Below are 23,686 nucleotides of genomic sequence, written 5' to 3'. Positions count from 1 at the left end.
AAAGGAGAGGAAGGGAGGCCACATGGTCTCAAAAGGTGTGCCAAAAAGGGGGCTCCCATGGAGTCGTTGGGAGCCCCCAATGGTCACAATTGTGACCGTTGGGGGTCCCAATGACTCAATGGTGGGGCCCCTTAAGTGGCTTAAAGAAAGAATAAAAAAGAAGAAGAAAAAATAAAATAAATACAAAAATGATAAAAATAAAAAAGAGGAAAAAAACAAGTACCCCTATCGGGTACTATGTGAAATAACCATAATACCCCTATCGGGTATTATGGTGTTCTAGGAAAAATACACACACATATATATATATATATATATATATATATATATATATATATATATATATATATATATATTGATACATATATTTTAACAAGATAATCTTTATGATTTTTTATCTTTCTAAAATAACCTTTAATGTTTTTCGAAAAAGTAGAAATTTGTTCTGTTTTTGAAATGTCCATACTGTCCCTGTTCAAAAAAATAGGCCCCATCGCGATCCATTTGTGCTCGATTTGGGTTTTTGCTAAATCTCCGCCAAATGGATATCATTTATCCATGATTTTTGGACAATGATTCAATTTTGATGTTTCTGCAGGAGTTTCAGAGGTTTCTGGTAACGTGAAACACTTTCTGAATTTTTTCCATTCAGTTATTTCTTATTAATGCCAAGCTTGACTGTGCTATTAATTTAACATGCCTTAGAATGTTCTTGTGGATATCTAAACAATGATTTTATCATGTAAAACATTCTTGATGTTTATATGCAGTGGATACCTAAGAATGCGAATGCCACTTATATTCTGGTTATCAAAGATTTCCATCTCTAATTGTCAAACTTTGTGCTTCATTTTATTCAGATTATGATTCTGGGGCTCTTGCCGAAGTATGTTAAATCTGAATCAGCCAACTATGCGAAGAATCTATTAAGAGCAGTGGTTCTTCTTCAATATTTTCCAAGAATGTATAGGTTCATTCCTCTGCTTGGTGGACAGTCTCCAAGTGGCTTCATATTTGAGTCAGCATGGGCTAACTTTGTCATTAATCTTTTAATTTTTGTATTGGCTGGGCATGTGGTTGGCTCTTGTTGGTACCTATTTGGTTTGCAGGTTTGGTTTTAATTTTAATATGCTTTGATGTGGTTAGTTCTTGTATTTATTTTCTTAGTTTTGAATAGATGTTGCTTTTTATAAATATATTCCAATGATTAATGAGCTCTTCTAATTTCTTATTTTGATAATTGTGCATTATGCTGTTAAAATATGTTGTACATATATATATTTATATATATAGATCCCGACACATACACATATATATATTAATTATATATATGTCTATGTGTCTATCTACATATATAAATATATATATATTTATATCTTTTGTAAATAGACCCATATAGGGGTAAAACAGTCTTTTTACTTCTTATCGCATATTGTAATTTTTCTCCTTTTTCTTTTATTTCCTTTTTTTTCTTTCTTTTTTATTTTCTTTATTCTTTTCCTTTTCCACCTTGGAATGGGCCCCACCTAGGAGGACGTTGGAGCATCCAACGGTCATATTTATGACCGTTGGAAGGGCTCCAACGTCCCTCTAGGAGCCCTTCCAAGGCCTCCTCTTTTGTCTATAAATAAAGGGGTTTCTCCCCATTGTAAAGCATGCTTCTTTGAAGCCTTTTGAGTGAAATATATATTTTTCCTCTTCTTTTGGGTGCCTTACCACTTTAAGTGGTTGTGTTGTTCTTTTGCCCATTAGTGGCTATTTGTGTATGTGCGTGCTCTCTTGTTTTGCTCTTGGAGACTTCATCCTGCACTTCATTACATGGTATCAGAGCCTTGGTTGATAAAGCTTCATCGGATCTTCTTTTGACAAGTAATATCCTTCTCTTTCGTGCATTTATATTCCTCTTCTACAAATGGCCAACAAGGATACAAAAATCGACCTCTCATTCAAATTGGATGGGACCAATTATCGCATGTGGGCGGCCGCCTTGGAAAACAATCTCAAAGGTAAAAAACTTTGGGGTTATGTATGTGGAACCATTCCGGAACCACAATTGAAGTTGACTAAGTTTGAAGGTAATGAGGAAAAAGCTTTGAACGAAGAGGAAAAAGAGAAGGCTATTCTTGATTACTCTTCTAAATTAGAAGATTGGGAAAGTGAGCATGCTAAAATTTTAGCATGGTTCATGAACAATGTTGAATTAAAGATTTGTGCAAATCTCGCCAAATTCAAGAAGGCTAATGAAGCTTGGTTCTTTATGAAAGGCATGTACACTCAAAGAGACCTTGCTAGGCATTTCTTCCTACAAGAAAAGGTAAGAGCTACCAAACAAGGTGATATGAGTATTAGGGACTACTATAGTGCCCTATCTTCTTTATGGGATGAACTTGTCCTTCTCGAACCCCAATGGGAAGGTAGTGCTATTGCTATGAGGCAAGAGCAAATGGAAAAAGAAGATTTTTCCAATTTATTCATGGGCTTCGCCCCGAATTTGAGCAACTTAGAGGATCCCTTCTCCATAGGGCCTCTACTCCTCTAAGTGATATTTTGGCCGACTTATGTCAAGAAGAGACTCGTTTGGCATTAAAACGAGATGTTGATGAAGTTCGTGCCGTATCTAGACCCGGCAACAATGTAAGGCCATACAAACCACCTCATTTCTTCAAAAATAATGGTGGTGGAGGAAGGAAAATCATTTGCCATAATTGTAATGAACCGGGCCATATTCGTCCGGATTGCCCAAGATTTAAAAAGAAGGTGGCCTCCGTTGGTGAAGCTCCTCCAAATGAAGACTCAAAGAAAGATGGTGACATAAAAGAGTCTCTTGCTCATCTTACCGAAACTCTTTAACAATTCATGAAGATGAGCTCCTCTCAGTTTTCTTCTACACCATCCACTTCCGGCGCTGCTATCTCCTCCTTCCCAGGTATGACCTCTTGGATTCTTTATTCGGGTGCCTCCTTTCATATGACTCCGAATGCATCACTCTTATCAAAAACAAGTCTCAACAAATTTAAATCTTTTGTCTCCACTGCCGATGGAACATCCTTGGATGTTGAAGGCATTGGGAATCTTGAGAAAACTTATAATGAAAACAAAGAATTTTTTGTTCCCAAAATTCGAATTATTCCAAAACTTAATTTAAATCTATTTTCCGTTTCCCAAATTACCGATTTTGAATGTAATGTCACTTTTTCACCTACCCATTGCTATGTGCAGGATCTCCGGTCCGGGAAGCGGATTGGGCAAGGCCATAGAAGAGGGGATCTTTATTATATGGATTTTTTGTCATTGCCAACCAAATCATTTTGTAATCATGTTCAATCCAAAGATATTGAGACTTGGCATAAAAGACTTGGACATCCTAGTGTTTCTAAATTGTATCTCTTTCCTTTTTTGGAAAAATTTTGTAATACAAATACATTCACATGCAATGATTGTATCCTTGGAAAAATTCATTCGCTTCCGTATTCTCATAGTAATTTTGTGTCAAAAAGACCTTTTGAACTTGTGCATTCCGATGTATGGGGACCGGCACCCGTTCTGTCCAAGGGAGGCTACTCTTACTATGTTAGTTTTGTTGATGACTTTACTAGATATACATGGGTATACATTATTAAAAATAAATCCGATGTCTTTAATAATTTTAAAGAATTTCATATTCTTATTCAAAACCAATTTCAAAACAATATAGATATATTTAGATCTGACTCTGGAGGAGAATACATGTCTAAAGATTTTCAAAATTATTTCAAAACAAATGGAATTTTACATCAACGATCTTGTCCTAAAACCCCACAACAAAATGGTCTTGCGGAAAGAAAACATAGACATTTAATTGAAACTACAAGAACACTTTTTGTTTCTAAAAATGTTCCTAAAAACTTTTGGGCTGAAGCTCTTCTTACCGCAACATATTTAATCAATCGTATGCCCTCTGCTTCTTTAAAAAATGTATCACCTTTTGAAAAATTATTCAAAATTACTCCAGATTTTAATAGATTAAGGATATTCGGATGTAAATGTTTTGTGCTTGTTCAAGGACAATATAAACTATCACCTAAAGCTATTGAATGTGCATTCATTGGATATGGTGAAAATAAAAAAGGTTATAGATGCTATGACACTCGAAATAATAAACTCTATATATCAAGAAATGTAAACTTTCTTGAAGAACAAAATGGATTTGATGTTCACACATCTAGAGAAAACCTTGACTATTCCTTCCTATTTGATCTTGCTCCTAGAATTGAAACACCAGATGCAAGTACTTGCGATAATACTTGTGATGGCATCTCCCATCATAATGATATACTCCAGCATGGTAATGATTCTCAAGTTGAGAATCTTAATGAAATGAATGTATATACCCGGCGGTCAGGAATTGAACATCAACCTGCTCTTGAAAGATATTCTCAAGATCTCTCATTAGAAGAACCTATTAATGCACCTAGGAGATCTTCTCGTAATGGTAGACCTCCACAAAAATTTGTATCTTATGAATCTTTCTCACCTAATTATAGGGCTTGTCTCATGTTAATTCATTCATATCATGAGCCTACTTCCTTTAAAGAAGCTAAAGATCATCCACATTGGATTGAAGCAATGAAAGTTGAATTAGAGGCTCTTAACAAAGCTCAAACTTGGAGTATTATTCCCCAACCATTAGGAAAAAAGGCAATTGGGTGTAGATGGGTATATAAAGTTAAAACCAAGTGTGATGGATCTCTTGAGAGATACAAAGCTCGTTTGGTTGCAAAAGGCTATGCCCAAGAATATGAAATTGATTATGAGGAAACCTTTGCTCCCGTAGCTAGGATGACTAGTGTGCGAACTTTAATTGCCTTAGCCTCCATTAAACAATGGCCTATATATCAACTTGACGTTAAAAACGCCTTTTTAAATGGAAATTTATATGAAGAAGTACTTATGGATCCTCCGCCAGGTCTTGAAATTGGTAAAGGAAATATTCTAAAGTTAAATAAAGCTCTCTATGGTCTTAAACAAGCACCTAAAGCTTGGTATGATCTTTTTAGCAAAGTAGTTCTTGATAATGGTTTCTCCTCATGTTATACTGATACTGCTTTGTTTGTTAAAAATTCTAATGATCACATTACAATTCTGTTATTATATGTTGATGACATGATTATCACAAGTAATGATAAGAGAGGTATTAACCTTATTAAGAATATTCTCAAAGAAAAATTTGATATGTCTGATCTTGGTTATCTAAGATATTTTTTAGGTATTGAAGTTGCATACTCTCCCAAAGGGTATGTCCTCTCTCAGATGAAGCTTGCCTCCGACATTATTGACAGATCTGGACTGACTGATGACAAGAAGGTGGAGACGCCAGAAATAATCAATGCCAAGATGAGAGCTAGTGATGACACTCCTTTAGCTGATCCCACACCTTATCGTCAATTGATTGGGTCGCTCACATACTTATCCATCACTAGGCCCGATATTTCTCATGCAGTTCATAGTGCAAGTCAATTTCAGACTGCTCCCTCCACCATTCACATGGCTGCTGTCATGAGAATTATCAGATATTTGAAAGGCACCATAACAAAAGGATTATTCTTACCCTCTTCTTCACCTCTTACTTTACTTGCTTATACTGACTCTGATTGGGGTGGTAACCCCGATGATCGTATTTCTACCACAGGGTATTGTGTGTTTCTTGGAGAGTCACTTATCTCTTGGAGGTGTAAGAAGCAACAAAAAGTTTCACTCTCTTCTACTGAAGCAGAGTATCGTGCGATGGCCACTACCACCACGGAGATCGTATGGTTAAGAAGTTTGCTTAAAGATATGGGAGTCTCATTCTCAACTCCCTCTAAGCTGTGCTGCGACAACAAGAGCTCTATCTACATTGCCAGCAATCACACCTTTCATGAAAGAGCAAAGCACATTGAGATGGATTGCCATTATGTTCGTGATGAGTTCCTACGAGGCACCATTCAATTGCCTTATGTTCCAACCGAGTACCAGTTGGCGGACTTCTTCACCAAAGCTTTGCCATCGCCTCGTTTCTTCTTTCTCCTTAGCAAACTCTCGGTGATCTCACCGTGTGTTTGAGGGGGGGTGTTAAAATATGTTGTACATATATATATTTATATATATAGATCCCGACACATACACATATATATATTAATTATATATATGTCTATGTGTCTATCTACATATATAAATATATATATATATATATTTATATCTTTTGTAAATAGACCCATATAGGGGTAAAACAGTCTTTTTACTTCTTATCGCATATTGTAATTTTTCTCCTTTTTCTTTTATTTCCTTTTTTTCTTTCTTTTTTATTTTCTTTATTCTTTTCCTTTTCCACCTTGGAATGGGCCCCACCTAGGAGGACGTTGGAGCATCCAACGGTCATATTTATGACCGTTGGAAGGGCTCCAACGTCCCTCTAGGAGCCCTTCCAAGGCCTCCTCTTTTGTCTATAAATAAAGGGGTTTCTCCCCATTGTAAAGCATGCTTCTTTGAAGCCTTTTGAGTGGAATATATATTTTTCCTCTTCTTTTGGGTGCCTTACCACTTTAAGTGGTTGTGTTGTTCTTTTGCCCATTAGTGGCTATTTGTGTATGTGCGTGCTCTCTTGTTTTGCTCTTGGAGACTTCATCCGGCACTTCATTACATATGCTTGATCATCATATGGTTTGCTCTGTGCTTAACAATGCTGACTGTATCGTAAAGATTAACTTGGAATTTGCTTTTAGATGTCAAGTTTTGTTATTATTTTATCATACTTTGTCATCTTTTGCAAAATTATGATTCTCTCTCTCTTGCTATCTATAGGTGTAATGTATACATGAGTGATATAACCTATATACTCACTAAATCATCAATCATCAATCTGCTTGAGCAAGTCTGATAATCCAGAAATATGTATTTTTTCTTTTGGGTGCTCAAGATCACACAGCAGTCACCAGACCACAACATGTGGGTTGTATTGTGTTAAAAATTTCTGTGCTTAGTACTAAAAAAGGTACATTTTGTCTTGAATATGAACTTTCCACAAGTTGATAGATGATTTATCTTTAAATGTATTCATATTTCTGTGATCATCTGTATCAGTAGATGTATAAGCTACATTATTGCCAGAAGGTCAATTTTGTTATTATTTGCTCCTTATTTAATTACCTTGTTGCTAGTTAATGTTTCACGTATGTAGGAGCTTAGTCATCTTTTTAGGGTTGGGGTGATTGGTAACTTCATACATAGACCTGAATGGAAGTATTTTAACCCTTTAATTATTATTCTTGCTCCTCCTCTTAACTTATATTCCACATACATGTTATATATCCCTTTTTATCACCTTTCCTCTTTTGCCTTTCTCCTGACCACTAAAGTATAAGAACTAAACATGGTACCAAGCCCCCATCTTTCAACGCTCCCCCTCAAACTTACTGTATAATTTGCCTGAAGCATGAAATTATGATAAAAGCAACAAATACTTCTTTCCTCAATGGATCATTTTTTTGTAGTTTGATTTTAGTATACTATGTGATGATTTTGATTGTCATTTAGTCATTCTCTAGTAGATTTTCTATCTTCCATGGCATGATTTAGCCTGCCTTTATTTTATGCAGAGGGTTAACCAGTGTCTCCATGATGCTTGCAAAGTCTCCAACATACAAAATTGCACTAGGTTTATTGATTGTGGACGCGGCAACAATATTAAGAACTTTATTAATAACACAAGTTGGAACCTTTGGAGTAATAGTTCTGATGCAAGCAATTGCTTTAGTACATCCAGTGGTCCTTTTGCGTATGGAATATACGCGAATGTTGTTCCTATTACCACACAAAGCAGCATTATCACAAGATATATTTACTCTTTATTTTGGGGTTTTCAGGTAGCTTACTGTTTTATTCATCTTAAGCTTATCCTATTTTTCTTTCTTTTGCAGTCTTTTTCTCGTACAAGTATGATCAGTTACATGTTTTTTCATGCTATGGTGAATTTGAAATAGGAACCAGTTATTTACTCATTTGAAGCATGCCTTGTGAAAAATTCACCATTTGATTATACTTGTGTTTGTCAAGTTTGTTTGTGGCTTATAGTCCCACCGAAGGCATTATCAAGGGAAATGGAAACAAGATTTGTGCAATAACCATCAGTTCCTCCATGACCTCAATTAACTGATGAATGAACATCATCATAAAGAGATCAATAAAACTACACTATGCAATTATTTTCTTGGATATGAATGCTTTGAACCTCACCAAGGACATGGCATTGGATAGAAATGATTGGAGGAGAAGGATTCATGTGGAAGACCCAGAATGATTTTCTTTTTTGGTTCATATCTCCGACACCAATTGTTTTGGGATGAAGGCCTAGTTGTTGTATGCAATTATGAGATAAGAAGACATAGATTACCCACAAAAGTATGTGACTACGTAATTCTGTGCTCCCTTAATCTCATGTAGTGAAATCATCAAAAGTTAGTTGATAGAAGATATAACCCAAACATCCTTTGTAAATTACTTAAGTATCAACTCATGCAATAAATAAATAAATAATTATATATATATATATATATATATATATATATAAAGATTTACCAGTCACTAATATAAAAAATGATGATATATGGCAGTTGGTGTGTAATAAAGTATGCTGAATTACAAAACAAAGTGCAAAAGAAAGTGCACAAGTACATACATAAGTTCAAGAAAGGACAATACAAAAGGCACAAAGGCACTACACAAGCACAAAATTCTTACAAAGACTTCAAAGAGTCTAAAACATAAACATAAGAATGTAAAAATATTATCTTTGTTGAATAGAAATGCTTAAGAAAAGCATTAGATACAAGAGGGGGCATCAACCCCTATTTATACAAGTAATGGACCTTGGGGAGCTCCCAATAGAGACGTTGGGGGCTCCCAACAGTCATAAATATGACTGTTGGGATGCTCCCAGTGACTCTATGGTCTTTTCTTTGTTCTCTTCCTTTTCTTCAATAATATCCAACTTATGACTTTAAGTCATTTTCCACTTTTGAGAGTTTTGTGTGTGCACATTTAGTGTTTGTGCTCTTGGTTCTAGTGGTCACTCTTAAAGAGTGCTTTTTGCTCTATTGGTGCTTCCGCCTCTTTTCATTACATGGTATCAGAGCTCGGTTGGTGATTGGGCTTTTTCTTTGTTATCTTGGAACGTGTGCCCCTTAAATTTTTTGAAGAAAGGAAGGATATTTGGTGCCGATGGAACGTGACTCTAAAGTGGAGCTTTCTTTTAAGCTAAATGGGTCCAACTATCTCATGTGGGCCTCCGCGATGGAAAATCATCTAAGAGGTAATAAACTTTGGGGTTTTGTTATGGGAACTACTCCTGAACCCTCTCTTGTTCTCACCAAAATCGAAAATGAGGTTGAAAAAGCTTTAGATGGCGATGAACACATCAAAGCTATTAATGATCATCAATCCAAAATTGAGGATTGGGAAAGTAACCATGCCAAAATTTTGGCATGGTTTATGAACAATGTAGACCTTAAAAATTGTGCTAATATTGCCAAATTTAGAAGGGCCAATGAGACTTGATTTTTCCTTAAGGGTATGTATACTCAAAAGGGTCTTGCTCGACAATTTTTTTGTCAAGAAAAAATCCGTTCCACCAAACAAATGGATATGAGTGTCCGGGACTATTTTAGCTCTCTAACCCCTCTTTGGGATGAACTTGCTCTTTTTGAACCTAAGTGGGTGGCTCCGGAAGATATTGAGTTAAGAAGGGAACAAATTGAAAATGAGCACTTTTTTCAATTTCTTCATGGTCTTCACCCGGAATTTGAACAAGTTAGGGCATCTCTTCTCCATAGAAGCAAAGCTCTACCTATTGAAGACGCTCTTGCCGAAATATGCCAAGAGGAAACTCGACTTGGCTTAAGTGTTAAGAGTGATGAAGTTTTGGCCGTTACTAGGCCCGAATCAAATGTTAAAGCATATAGACCTCCTCACTTTAACAAAAATAGCATTGGGCCTAGAAAGGGAATAATATGCCATTATTGTAATGAACCAGGGCACATTAGACCGGTTTGTCCCAAACTTAAGGGAAAAGTAGTCGCGGTTGGAGAAAATTCTCCAAAGAAGGAAGAAGAAAGTGCCAAAGAGGGAGATATCAAAGAAACTCTTAATCATATCTCCGAAGTTCTCCAACATCTTCTCAAGACTTCTTCTTCAACTTCCGGAGCCGCCATCGCCTATTCTTCATCACCTCCAGGTATGTGGATACTAGACTCTGGTGCTTCTTTTCATATGACATCTCATAAAAATTCTCTTTCAAATGTTTTTTCCGAACCCATATCCTCTTGTGTTTCAACGGCAATGGAACATCATTGAAAATTGAAAGTATTGGAACACTTGATTTTAAAAACTTTTTCGTTCCTAAAGTAAGAATCGTTTCAAAAATTAATTTAAATCTTTTTTCCGTTTCTCAAATCACCGATTATGGATGCCAAGTCTCTTTCTCACCTAAAGATTGCATCGTGCATGATCTCCAGTCAGGGAAGCTGATTGGGCAAGGCCATAGAAGGGGTGATCTCTATTTTATGGACTTTTTGACTCTTTCATCTAAGTCATCTTGCAATCTTGTAAAAGACAAAAGTATTGGAATTTGGCATGAGAGACTTGGCCATCCAAATTTTGTAAAAATGTCTCTTTTTCCGTTTTTGAACAATACTTGTAAAGACAATTACATGACTTGTAAAGATTGCATTTTTGGGAAATCTAAAGCTACTCCATTTCCTCAAAGAAGTTACTTTACCACTCGGCCATTTGAACTTGTTCATTCCGATGTGTGGGGACCTTCCCCTGTTTTGTCTAAAGGAGGTTTTTCGTATTATGTGGTCTTTATTGATGACTTCACTCGATTTACGTGGATTTACTTCCTAAGTCGCAAATCCGAAGTTTTCTCCTTCTTTAAAGAATTTCATGCAATGGTTAAAAACAAGGTTTTAAAACCCAGTGACTCGGGACTCGACTCGTTCTTTATTGACTCGTGACTCGGTGGGTCAACTCGGTGACTCAGACCGGGTTTTGTTAACTTTTGATTTTAAAAGAAAAACATTATATAATTTGTCTCAAACCATGTTTTTCAGTAAACAAGAGATGTTTTTTGGCTCCATGCAGAATCTTGGGTTGAACTGAAATAAGGAGATCGTAGCATGTGGATAAATTGTTCATTAATGAGCAATAAGTTGGAAATGTGGAATGAAAGAACACAATTTATTCCAGTTACATAGATGCCTTTATGCATTAAAAATGCACATGCCTATAAAGAAAAGATAAATTTTTGTTGGACGGTTGAAGGGAAAGTTTTATAGGACGACTATTAGGCCCGCTTTACTATATGGTACGGAATGTTGGGCTGCCAAGAGACATCATATTCAAAAAATGAGTGTAGCTGAGATGCGTATGCTGAGATGGATGTGTGAAAATACAATAAAAGATAAGATTCGGAACGAGGAGATACGTAAGAAGGTAGGCGTTGCACCCATTGAAAATAAGATGAGAGAGAATCGTTTACGGTGGTTTGGACATATTCGACGAAGGCCTAATGATGCTCCAGTTAGAAGGATGGAGAAATGGGAAAATATATTAGTTAAAAGAGGTCGGGGTAGGCCTAGGAAGACATGGATGGAGGTGATAGGAAAGGATATGAATGCTTTGAACCTCACCGAGGACATGGCATTGGATAGAAATGAATGGAGGAGAAGGATTCATGTGGAAGACCCAGAATGATTTTCTTTGTTGGTTCATATCGCCGACCCCAATTGTTTTGGGATGAAGGCGTAGTTGTTGTTGTTGTTGTTGTTTGTGATAAGGCAAGGTGAGGACAATTGGTTCTGATTAAAGAGGTATAGCCTATATGAGATACAAAGAAAATATGAAGTCTGAAAGGACAAGAAAGAAGCACCAAGTAGATGTTGGAACTCTATGGATGTTAAGGCCAAAGTTATGTATGACTTTGTTCCAGTTTCTTGTCTATTATGCCTTCATAAAGATGGGGCAAAGAGGAAAGGTGTGAGGAGAAAACCAAATTCTTCCTTGTTATATAGTCATGTTAGTAAAGTTTAAAGCAAAATATTAAATGCATTTATGCAAAGAAACTACAAAAAATATAATTGTGTAGAACATAATAAAAGCAACAATCTACTTGATCATAAAATATTAATTAGCTATTGTTGAATCTGAAGATTGTCCTGCCTGATGCTTCTAGAAATAGATTCATATCCAATAACATTTACCTTAGATCATAGTCACATATTGTCTTCTTTACATATTGAAGACATTAAGAAAGTAACAACAATATTCTCAATAATATTACAAATTTTTTTTATTCTGAAATACTCAAAAAATCAAATTTTAAACATTCCAGAACTCGTCCGAGTCACAGCCGAGTCTTCGCAGACCGAGTTTAGCTTGCTGGGTTGACTCGCTGGAGGGCTGAGCCGAGCTGAGTCAGCCGAGTCACCGAGTTGACTCGGCGAGTTTTAAAACCTTGGTTAAAAATCAATTTTTGGGAAATCTATCTATTCTTAGGTCCGATTCAGGAGGCGAATATATGTCCAATGATTTTCAAAGCTATTTAAAAGAAAATGGAATTTGTCACCAACGCTCTTGTCCCAACACTCCGCAACAAAATGGTCTTGCGGAAAGAAAGCATAGACACATAATAGAAACTACAAGAACGTTATTAATTTCAAAAAATATCCCAAAATCCTTTTGGGTCGAAGCGGTTCTAACCTCAACATATCTTATCAATAGAACTTCTTCATCCTCTTTGAAAAATTTTTCTCCATTTGAAAAACTTTACAATATGTCTCCCGATTATAAAAGACTAAGAATCTTTGGATGTAAATGCTTTATTCTAAATCACAAAAATGATAAACTTTCTCCTAGGGCTATTGAATGTATTTTTTGGGGATATGGCGAAAAACAAAAAGGTTATCGATGTTTTGACATACTTAAGAACAAACTTTATATCTCAAAAGATGTCACATTCCTTGAAGAGGAAAATGGTTTTTCACACCAACCAAATGAAAATATTGATTATTCCTTTCTATTTGACTTGTTGCCTCAAGAAAACATCATAGATAATCATATTGATCCTAGTGAATCCCTTAGCGAAGATCATTTTGAACATCCAAATGATGATCAAAACTTAGAAGAAAATGTTTCAAGTCAAATACAAGTCTACTCTAGAAGAAATGAAAGGAATCCTCCTTGTGCCCTTGAAAAATTCTCTCAAAGTGAGTTAATCGAAGAAACCTCCTAAAGAAAATCAAATCGTATTTCCAAAGTACCAAATAGATTTGTTTCTTATGATTCTTTTTCCCCTAACTTTCGAGCATGCCTACTTGCTCTTCACTCCTTTTATGAACCATCTCATTACAATGATGCTAAACAATATGCTCATTGGAATGAAGCTATGAAACTAGAACTTAATGCTCTTAAAAGGGCGCAAACTTGGGAAATCATTGATCTTCCCATTGACAAAAAACCCATTGGATGTAGATGGGTTTTTAAAGTAAAAACTAAGAGTGATGGTTCATTGGAAAGATATAAGGCTAGGTTGGTAGCCAAAGGATATGCCCAAGAGTATGGGGTAGATTATGATGAAACTTTTGCCCCAGTTGCTCGAATGACTAGTGTTCGAGCACTTATTGCTATAGCCTCGGTTAAAAAATGGTCAATCTTTCAACTTGATGTCAAAAATGCCTTTTTGAATGGTAATTTGAATGAAGAAGTTTATATGGAACTGCCTTCAGGTATGAATTTAAATGGAAAAATTTTGAAATTAAAAAAGGCCTTATATGGACTTAAGCAAGCTCCTAAAGCTTGGTATGACAGGTTTAGTAATGTATTAATCAACTTAGGTTTTTCGTCTTGCTATACTGACACTGCTCTTTTTGTTAAAAGGACAGGTGACTCCATTATTATGCTTCTGCTGTATGTTGATGATATGAGCATCACTGGGAATGACAAAAAGGGAGTAAATGATGTTAAGTCTATGTTAAAAGAAACTTTTGATATGTCTGATCTTGGATATTTGAGATATTTTTTAGGAATTGAAGTGGCTTATTCCGCGCGAGAATACTTCTTATCTCAAATGAAATTAGCTGCAGAAATTTGTACCAAATCAGGAATATCTGATAAAAAGAAAGTTGAGACTCCCGAAGTTATGAATGCAAAACTGAGACTTGAAGATAGTGTTCTTCTTGAGGATCCAACCCCTACCGACAATTAATCGGATCCCTCACCTGTCTATCCATCACACGTCCAGATATAGCTCATGCGGTTCATGCAGCAAGCCAGTTTCAGCATGCACCTACTTCGGTTCATATGGCGGTCGTAATGAGAATTGTGCGATATATCAAAAATACCATCTCCAAGGGACTCTTCTTATCCTCTTCCTCATCTCTTGAATTGACTGCTTTTACTGATGCTGATTGGGGAGGAAATCCCAATGATTGTATCTCAATCACGGGTCTTTGCATTTTTTTAGGTGAATCTCTCATTTCGTGGAGATGCAAGAAGAAGCAGAAGGTCTCACTATCATCTATTGAAGCTGAATATCGGGCTATGACAATGACAACTATGAAAATTGTATGGCTCAGAAGTCTCCTTGGTGACATGGGCGTTCCCATTTCCACTCCCACCAAGCTCTATTGTGATAACAAAAGTGCGATATACATTGCCAGCAATCACACCTTTCATGAGCGGACCAAGCATATCGAAATGGATTGCCATTATGTTCGAGACGAATATCTCAAAGGGACCATCACATTACCATATGTCACTTCAGAATATCAACTGGCTGACTTCTTCACCAAGGCGCTCCCAACTCCACGATTCATGTTTCTTCTTGGCAAACTTTTGGTCTTCTCCCCGTAAAGTTTGAGGGGGCATGTTAAATTATGTATATATAAATATATATATACATATACTTATATATATACATTCGTATATATATAAGTATATATATGTATATATGTATATATGTATATATACATAATATATCTATTTTTATTTTTCTGTACAAACCAAAAACCCGATAGGGGTGTTTTGGTAAATCCACATGTACCTTTTCCTTTTTGTTTTTTTTTTCTTTCTTTTTCCCCTTTTTTCTTTTTCTTTTAACTTTTTCAGTTTTTGTTTTAAAGGACCATAAGGGGCCCCACCTAGCTAGTCGTTGGGGCCCCAACAGTCATATTTATGACCGTTGGGGCTCCCAACGACTAGAAGGGAGCCCCCTTTATGGTCTTCCTTTAAGCTCTCCTCCTCTATATATAGAGGAGGCTCCCCCTTGTAAATGTATTGGGTTTTCACCCTTCTCTTCCTTTTCTTCAATAATATCCAACTTATGACTTTAAGTCATTTTCCACTTTTGAGAGTTTTGTGTGTGCACATTTAGTGTTTGTGCTCTTGGTTCTAGTGGTCACTCTTAAAGAGTGCTTTTTGCTCTATTGGTGCTTCGGCCTCTTTTCATTACAAATATCTAGCAGTGCCTCCAAAATCAGCATCACAGAAAGCTCTCAACTTTTTTCCAGATTAGGAGAAAAACATTCCATAGTGCATAGAGTCTCTAACATACCTGATGATCCTGAGTACAACTGCCAAGTGAACTGATTTAGGAGCACTTATAAATTGACTCACTACATGAACTGCATAAGTTAAATATGGTATGGATATAGTCAAATATATAATACTCTCAACTAACTGTCTGGATACTATAGGATCCTCTAGCTCGACACCATCAGTTGCCCTCATCTTCAAGTTTGCCTCCATAGGAGAATTTACTCGTTTAGTGTCATCTACCAATCTTGCTTTCACCACCAAATCTATAGAATACTTATGTTGGGACAAGTGCAATCCCCTTGAAGAGTAGGCTATCTCAACCCCAAGAAAGTACTTTAACCGTCCTAAATCTTTTATCTCGAACATAATGGTTAGCTTGTTGGTCTCTTCAATCTTCTTTATGTAATTTCCAGTAAGAATTATATTATCTACATAAAAAAGCAATATACATTTTCCAAAAGCTGAGAAAGATACAAACAAAGCAGGATCATGATGACTCTCTTCAAAAGTAAGTGATCTCACTGCTGATATAAACTTCTCAAACAAAGCTTGAGGTGCTTGTTTGAGACCATATAGAGCTTTGCAAAGCCTACATACTCTGCCTTTTGGATCCGAGTATCCTTGTGGTAATGCCATATACACTTCTTGTAAATCCTCATTCAAGAATGCATTCTTGACATCTAACTGCCAAAGATTCCACTGCTGCATGGTTGCTACTGCTAGCAACTTACAAATGATGGTCATATGAATCACAAGAGCAAAATTTTATGCAAATTCAATACCAAAACGTTGATTGTACCTCTTAGCTATCAATCTGTCTTTATACCTCTTCACTGACTCATCTGCCTTTTTCTTTACCTTGTACACCCATTTGCCGCCAATACTATTTTTCTTTGGAGAAAGTTTTACTAGTTTCCATGCCTGCATTCTTTTAAGTGCATTCATTTCATCAACCATGGCTCTTTGCCACTCTTCTCAACAGAAGAATGGATTAAGGCTAAGAAAGCATGATGATGAGGTACAAAGGACTCATAGGACACAAAACGAGACGGAAGTACGGAGGGTCTAGAACTTTTATCTACTTGACAAGAAGTAGAAGGTAACTCTAAGTTTTGTTGTTGTTGTTGTTGTCTTGGATCAGCTGTCGCATGACTGAGATCAAAATTGACCTCTTTAATTCCTTGCTCTTCCACTTGATCTAAAAATGAAATTTCAATCACATTTTCATGTCTCCTTGAGTAGGTTTAACGAAACCTATCTCCTCTAGCTAGAACTTTCTCCCCTTGACACTCGATCCTCTCTCTCTCGCCTTTCCTTTCTTCGAAGGGAACCAAAAAGGACAAGTCAACTTTATTTTTTGTCTTTTCTCCATATTGACTAAAGTATAACATATTCTCTTGAAAAAAACATGTTTGGATACCCACACTTTTGACCTTCAGAAAAACCAAGAAAGCAACATTTGACAATTTTACGAGATAACTTGTCTCTGTATCTGTCAGCTAGCAGAACAAAACATATACAACCAAACACCTTAAACATATCATAGTTTGAAATTTTTTTGTATAGTTTCTGAAAGGGAGATATGCCTTTAAGTATTCCGAAAGGCATACAATTTATCTGATAAATGCTCAGTTTAACTGCATCAACCCAAAATCCTTTAGGTACTTTTTCACCAAACTAAAGTGCTCTTGTTTTTTTCAAGATATGCCTATTTTTCCTCTACACTATACCATTTTGCTCAGGAGTGTAAGGACAAGATTTTTGGTAAACCACACCTTTCTCTTGTAGAAATCTTTCAAACACATAGCTAATGTATTCACCACTAGAGTTTTAATTTTAGTTGCAAATTGATTTTCAACCATCGTAAAAAAGTTTTTAAAAATTTCAAAAAGATCACTTCTATTTTTCATAAAGTATATTCAACTAAACCTTGTACAATCATTTATGAAAGTTACAAAATAGGATGATCCTCCTTTTGACACAACATGAGAAGGACCCCATACATTAGAATGTATCAAATCAAAAGGAGTCTCTGATTCCCTATCACTAGACTTGAATGGCAGAACATAACTTCAGGCTAATCTACAACTCACACAATCTTTAACATGATTTGACATAACTAGATTGGATTTTCCAAAACTTCTCGAGGATAGTAAACTTTGCAACTTAGAGCTGAAAATATGCCCGTCTCCGGTGTCACAAAATAGACTTATATAAAATTGAAGCTCCACATGCGGTTCTAACTTCCTTATGCTCCCTCGTATCAATCTAGTCCAGGTAGTATAAATCTCCTTTCTTATGGCCAACCCCAATCTTCTTCTCTAACAACTGATCCTGCACAACACAACCAACAGAGGAGAAAATAACATTACAGTTAAGGTTGGTAATTTGACTTATAAAGATACGATTCATGGCAAGCAATGAAACATGATAAACTTGAGAAATATTAAATTTACTACCAGAAAAAGAGTCATAAGTAATTGAGCCTACTTTGGAGACAGACATAGAAGAATCATCTGCAGTGAGAAAAATGCCACTGCAGGGACGACAATTAGCTAAGCCAAACTCATGAGGTGTGATATGGCATGAGGCTCAGAGTCTATTAGCCAACCAGAGGAAAGACCTGAGATACCTGAGCAAGCAGTATTAGAGAAGGAGGCAAGAGTGTCAGTAGAAGGGCCAACGACTGACTGGAAAAAAAAACTGCAGTTGCTGGATCTGATGCTGAATCTCTTGTTGAACTTGCTATAGTCTCTGAAGCTGCCCACTACCCATCATTTTTCTACCAATCAAAACAGAACCACCTGGTTGCTCATCCTTGGGCATTACATCCTCACTCTCACTAGACGCTGTATATGCACTATCTTTTTTTTTTTTTTCTGAGAATGGGGCAATAATTCTTTATATGACTAAAACCCTTACAATAGTGACACTAAACAGAGCTAAGGTCACCTCTTTCTCCAAATCCCATCTTCCCTCGTCCTCTAGGTCTTCCACCTCCTCTTCCACCCATTCTGCCACCCATCTGCCTGAATACAACCATGACATTATCCCTAGAAGAAAAAGATCTAAGAGACTATCTTAGTCTCTTTCGCAATCAGCTTGAGCAATGACTTGGGTCATAGATGGTAAGTGAGAACAATGCAAGATGGCATTCCTTTTCCCATCAAATTATGGTCTAAGATCCATGAAAAACTCAATGACCCTGTTTGTCTCCCTATGCTGATCAAGAAGCCCCAAACAAGTTTGACATGAAGTGCAAGACACATTTTGTACACTTCTCACATTTCTTCTATCCCTCCATCAGTGCAAGAGCATTCCAGATCCTCTGCTATCATAATAAAATTCTTCTATTGACTTGCTTCCTTGGTGCATACTTCTCAACTCTTGAGTGAGTTGATAATGTCATGCCCAGTTCTTTTGCCTATAGACTTGTCTAAGATAACTCCAAGCGTCTTTTGCCTCATGGAATTTCGAAATGTTCATAACAATTCTCGGTTTCAAGGACCCAAAAATCCAAAGCTTAACTCTTGCATTGTTGATGACCCATTCCTCTATAGACTTGTCAAAACCCTCATCAGAGACTTTAGGTTTTGTTTTTGAACCATCTAAATAGCCTCTTAATCATTTTCCAACAACCATCACTTCCAAAAAATCAACCCAATGTACATAGTTTATCCCATTTAACTTGACTAAGATAATTTGAATCCCTTCCTTCTCCATGATACTACTTACAATGAGTATCACAAAAAAAATGAAAAGCGTTTAAGCTTACCAAAATCCAACAAGAAGCACTTCAAGAGTCAAGTGGAAGGCACAAGGCATAAATGAGAACCGCAAAATGCTTTTTATACCTATGAAATACTGAATCCACACAAGGCACAACCCAAACACATCAACCAAGAGCAATCAACACTTCAAAAATACTGAAAAAGGCTTACCGCAAGCTATGTATGCCCCAACCTTTGTTCAAAACCTCTCCAAAACTTCAAAACAACTGACCCAACCTCTTTTTTTAAAATTCTATGTCAAAACTGACCTGAATAGGGTTGATTTGAGCTTTCAAAAATCGAAAATTGAGCCAGGTACAACTGAAACTTCCAAGAAATCCAGAAAATCTTAGAAAAATCACAAAAAATCCAAAACAAGACCAAATCCAATGGGGTTTGATTTGTAGAACTGCTAAAATCAAACCCTAGCAAGTAGAGAAACCAAACTAACCAAAACTGGTCTGAACAAACCAGTCGTTCCTCCAAGGATGACATCGGACGACCTCTCCTCCTTCTCGATTCAAAGCCTCCTCTCCCCTGCACATTCTAGCTCTGATACCATGTTAGAAATCAAAGGAAATAAGAGTAAGAGGAGTTAGGGTTAGAGGAGACTCAACAAAAGAGAGAGAGAACAAGTTAAACTGTTCAATCTCATGAAAGAGGAACATTACACACTAAAAAGGGTCGACCCCCTTGAGTACATCAAAAAGAAAAGACTGAAAAGACTAGTATACCCCCTTCTTATTAGGGTATGTACATAATAGTCAAATAAGGTTATCTTACACTACTATGTCTTATACTATATTACAGACTTTCAATACTATACACATATATGTAAATATATATATATATATTTTAACATGGTGATGGAGAGAGACTGCATTGTTTTGTAATTTGACATCTTAAACTGACAAGTTTTAACAGACACGGATGAGCAGAGTTGAATAACTGTTGTATTTGTATACTCATTTTCCGATTGATGACATGTTCATTTTTACTAGAATATGGCTTTCAAAAGTCAAAATCTTGTTTCTTCTATGAAATTGAGAAGGAAAACTTGCATGCTTAGCTACATGAAATTAGAAGTTTACCAGATCTATCTATTATGTTTTATTATTGAAATTTTCTCTCTGGCCTTGTCACAGCAAATCAGTACTCTAGCTGGAAACCTAGTTCCCAGCTCATTCTGGGGGGAGGTTCTTTTCACCATGGCGATAATTGGACTGGGTCTTTTGCTTTTTGCTCTGCTTATCGGAAATATGCAGAACTTTCTCCAGGCTTTGGGTCGAAGGTAGGGCAGCCTTTCATATGATTATGCATATTTATGATAAATTTTTTATAAAGATCACAAGGCAATCTATAGTGTGATTTGTTGGATTAAGTAAATGAGTTTATGTCATGATATTGTGTTAGTGATTAAAGTAAAAGGTAACTGCAAATTTGGCTGGGGGTTTCCACATTTATGTTGAGGTGTATCTACTTTTATTTTCCTCAAATATTAAGCATGCTTGTTGACATTGAGTTTTTTGTTTTCAAAGGAGGCTTGAAATGCAACTAAGGCTCCGTGATGTGGAACGATGGATGAGCCACAGACGCTTACCAGAAACATTGAGGAGGTGTGCACTGGTACTTAAACATAGAGATAATTTGTGTGCCAAAATGATGCAATTAGATTTCATTCATCTCATTCCTTACTTTTCATCCGCAAACCACTTCTTGTGCATCCCAAATATTAATAATTTTTATTGGTACCTGTATGTTCTTCCTTTGGACTTCAACGTGCTAAGAGCTAGCAGCGTATTCATAAAGAGTTAGCTGCTTTTATTTTACAATAAATTTAATAGTTCATGAACATGATTGCTATTACATTTATTCGCATAAATTAATGTTGCATACCCTTGTGTTTTTTTGTTTCTTAATCTCAGGCAAAAAAGATGCAAGTATTTGAATTTGTATGACTGTTCAGTGTTTACAAATGATAGTGGGGTTTGAAATCTTATTTCAACCTGTTCTGACCAGATATTGGACACGGGCATTTTATTTTAAATTTTCACATTAGCTTGTATTTGTCTTAAGATTTCTAGATGCAGTAGCTCCCATACTTTTTTTCTAATACATTATTAATTCTAAACATCAAAGCTTATTGAGTTATTTGTAAGCTCTGTGGAGGATCTTACAGCTTTAAATGCACCTTAGGGTTAAAATCAAAGCAACTTTCTCTATGAGAAAAGTCTTTTTCATCTCTGAATTAAACTTGGAATGCATGTGATGAGAAGTCAACAACCTAGCTTTACTGAAATGAAAACAAAATGTAGAAATTATCTAATTTTAGGCCTCATTTGGGCGACAACCAAAACCAGGTTGACTATGTCCATGAAGTGTTTTGTTGTGTCCGTGAAGTATGTGTGTTGTGTCGTGTCGATACTGAATACACATGCTAAATGAATTGTCTGTGTGACATTGCCATGAAATCCCTTTCTTGGATAAGGTGGAAGAGGGGTTAGAGAGAAGAAAAAAGGCCAATTCTGATCCTATTCCTTCGTCAGCTGAATCCGGCCACCAAAATTTAGAGTCCTTATTTGAGTTGTCATCTTCCTTAATCCTCAAGTATGTAAAAGCTCTAGAACTTCGATCTCTCCTCATTTTGTATCCTATGAGTTTTTTTCTCCTCAACATCGCATATTTTTAGCATTAATCTATTCTTATGTTGAGCCTGAGTCTTATGTAGAGGCAGCAAAAAAAGATGAGTCGCTAAAAGCGTTCATACATACGCACGCAATGCTCAGTTTTACGTGGTTCGACTCAAGATGAGTCTACGTCCATGGCCTCACAGATTTTCTCTCTCTACTTTTCTTGAGAGATGAGAGGTTCCTTTTAATATGAAAATTCTGTTACAATTTGTTTGGTTCTTTAACAACCTTATCACAATCCGATTGCATTACAATCCTTTCCATTTGAGGCTTCTTCATTAGGGTGGAGTCCTACTGGATGAGTCTTGCCTTATCTTTCTGGCTGAGACCATTGCTAGATGTGGGAGTCTTCTTTGCATGAACCGGGTCACCATTTGGAGTCTTCCATAACCTTATCGTGTATTACATTTGAGATGCCTCCACCATTTGATGTGTTGAGCTGGATCTGGGTGGAATCGAGAGGCTGATCCAACTATTCCTTAACAGCCCCTGTCAAGCTCAACAGTCTGGCGAGAATGTTGAGCTTGTCTCTAAAGAAGGAAAACCGGTAGGATGATAGGGGCTTGACCATAGCATCAACAACTTGATCGGTGGATGATATGTACTGAACTTGAAGATGTTTCTTAAGAACATGATCCTGGATGAAGTGAACATCAATGTCAATGTGTTTGGTACGATTATGAAACGCCGGGTTAGCAACAAGGTATGACGCACCAACATTGTCACACCATAGGGTTGGTGTGGAAGACCATGAAACATGAATGTCCTTCAAGAGATATGTAAGCCAAAGAACCTCTGTCGCTGTATTGGACAAGGATCTTATTCTGCCTTAGTACATGAGCGGGACACCGTGCCTTGCTTACGTGCAGACCATGAGACCAATGAGTTGCCAAGAAACACAATAAAACCCACTAGTGGATTTTCTATCATCTATGTTGCAAACCATGAATAGGCATGAATTTGCAATTGATTGGAACGGGGAACAAGGAGACCAAAATTAAGAGTATGTTTCAAATAACGTAGAATCCATTTAACTATTGTCCAGTGGATTGTGGTGGGAGTGTGCATGAATTGGCATACTTTGTTGATAGCAAAGGCAAGATTTGGTTTTGTCAAGGTAAGGTACTCTAGTGCACCCATAACCTAATAGTAGTGAGTGAGATCTTTTAGAGTCTCACTGTCATGGACAGACAACTTTATGGACGTAGCCATAGGCATGCAGACTGGCTTTGCTCTTGTCATGTCTGTTCTGTCCAATAGGTCCAACATGTACTTTTGCTGGGAAAGAAACAACCCATCATGGTGAAAACGAGATTCAATGCCTAAAAAATAGTGCAAAGAACCCAAATCTTTGAGAGCAAACTTAGATCCCAGCTGATTAATGATATGGATCACAATATCAGGAGAACTACTGGTGATGATGATATCATCCACATAAATAAGAATGGGTGCAGTAATAAGATCCTTGTGAAAAATAAATAAGGAGGTATCAACACGAGAGCTCACAAAGACAATGTGTGGAAGAAAGTTGCTCAAACGTACCAGGCTCGTGGAGTTTGTTTGAGTCCATATAGGGCTTTCAATAATTTACACATGTAGTTCGGATGTCGTCGATCCATA

General features: G+C 36.5%; 1 protein-coding gene across 2 annotated transcripts in view; it reads left to right on the top strand.

The window, feature by feature from the left end:
* LOC149812122 (putative cyclic nucleotide-gated ion channel 19) overlaps positions 1–23,686 on the top strand; it is a 113,756-nt gene that overhangs the window by 51,674 nt on the left and 38,396 nt on the right. For both annotated transcript variants that reach the window (XM_089993642.1, XM_089993641.1), the window contains 4 exons: positions 861–1,109; positions 7,614–7,880; positions 20,522–20,667; positions 20,915–20,992. In XM_089993642.1, coding sequence (XP_089849768.1) covers positions 861–1,109; positions 7,614–7,880; positions 20,522–20,667; positions 20,915–20,992 — 740 coding nt within the window. The remainder of the gene's footprint in view (positions 1–860; positions 1,110–7,613; positions 7,881–20,521; positions 20,668–20,914; positions 20,993–23,686) is intronic.

Source organism: Nuphar pumila, chromosome 17, assembly GCF_984573655.1.
Source record: "Nuphar pumila chromosome 17, dmNupPumi1.hap1.1, whole genome shotgun sequence".
Classification (NCBI taxonomy): Eukaryota; Viridiplantae; Streptophyta; class Magnoliopsida; order Nymphaeales; family Nymphaeaceae; genus Nuphar; species Nuphar pumila.
The sequence above is the reverse complement of the archived record's forward strand: the minus strand, read 5'-3'. Positions and strand labels throughout refer to the sequence as shown.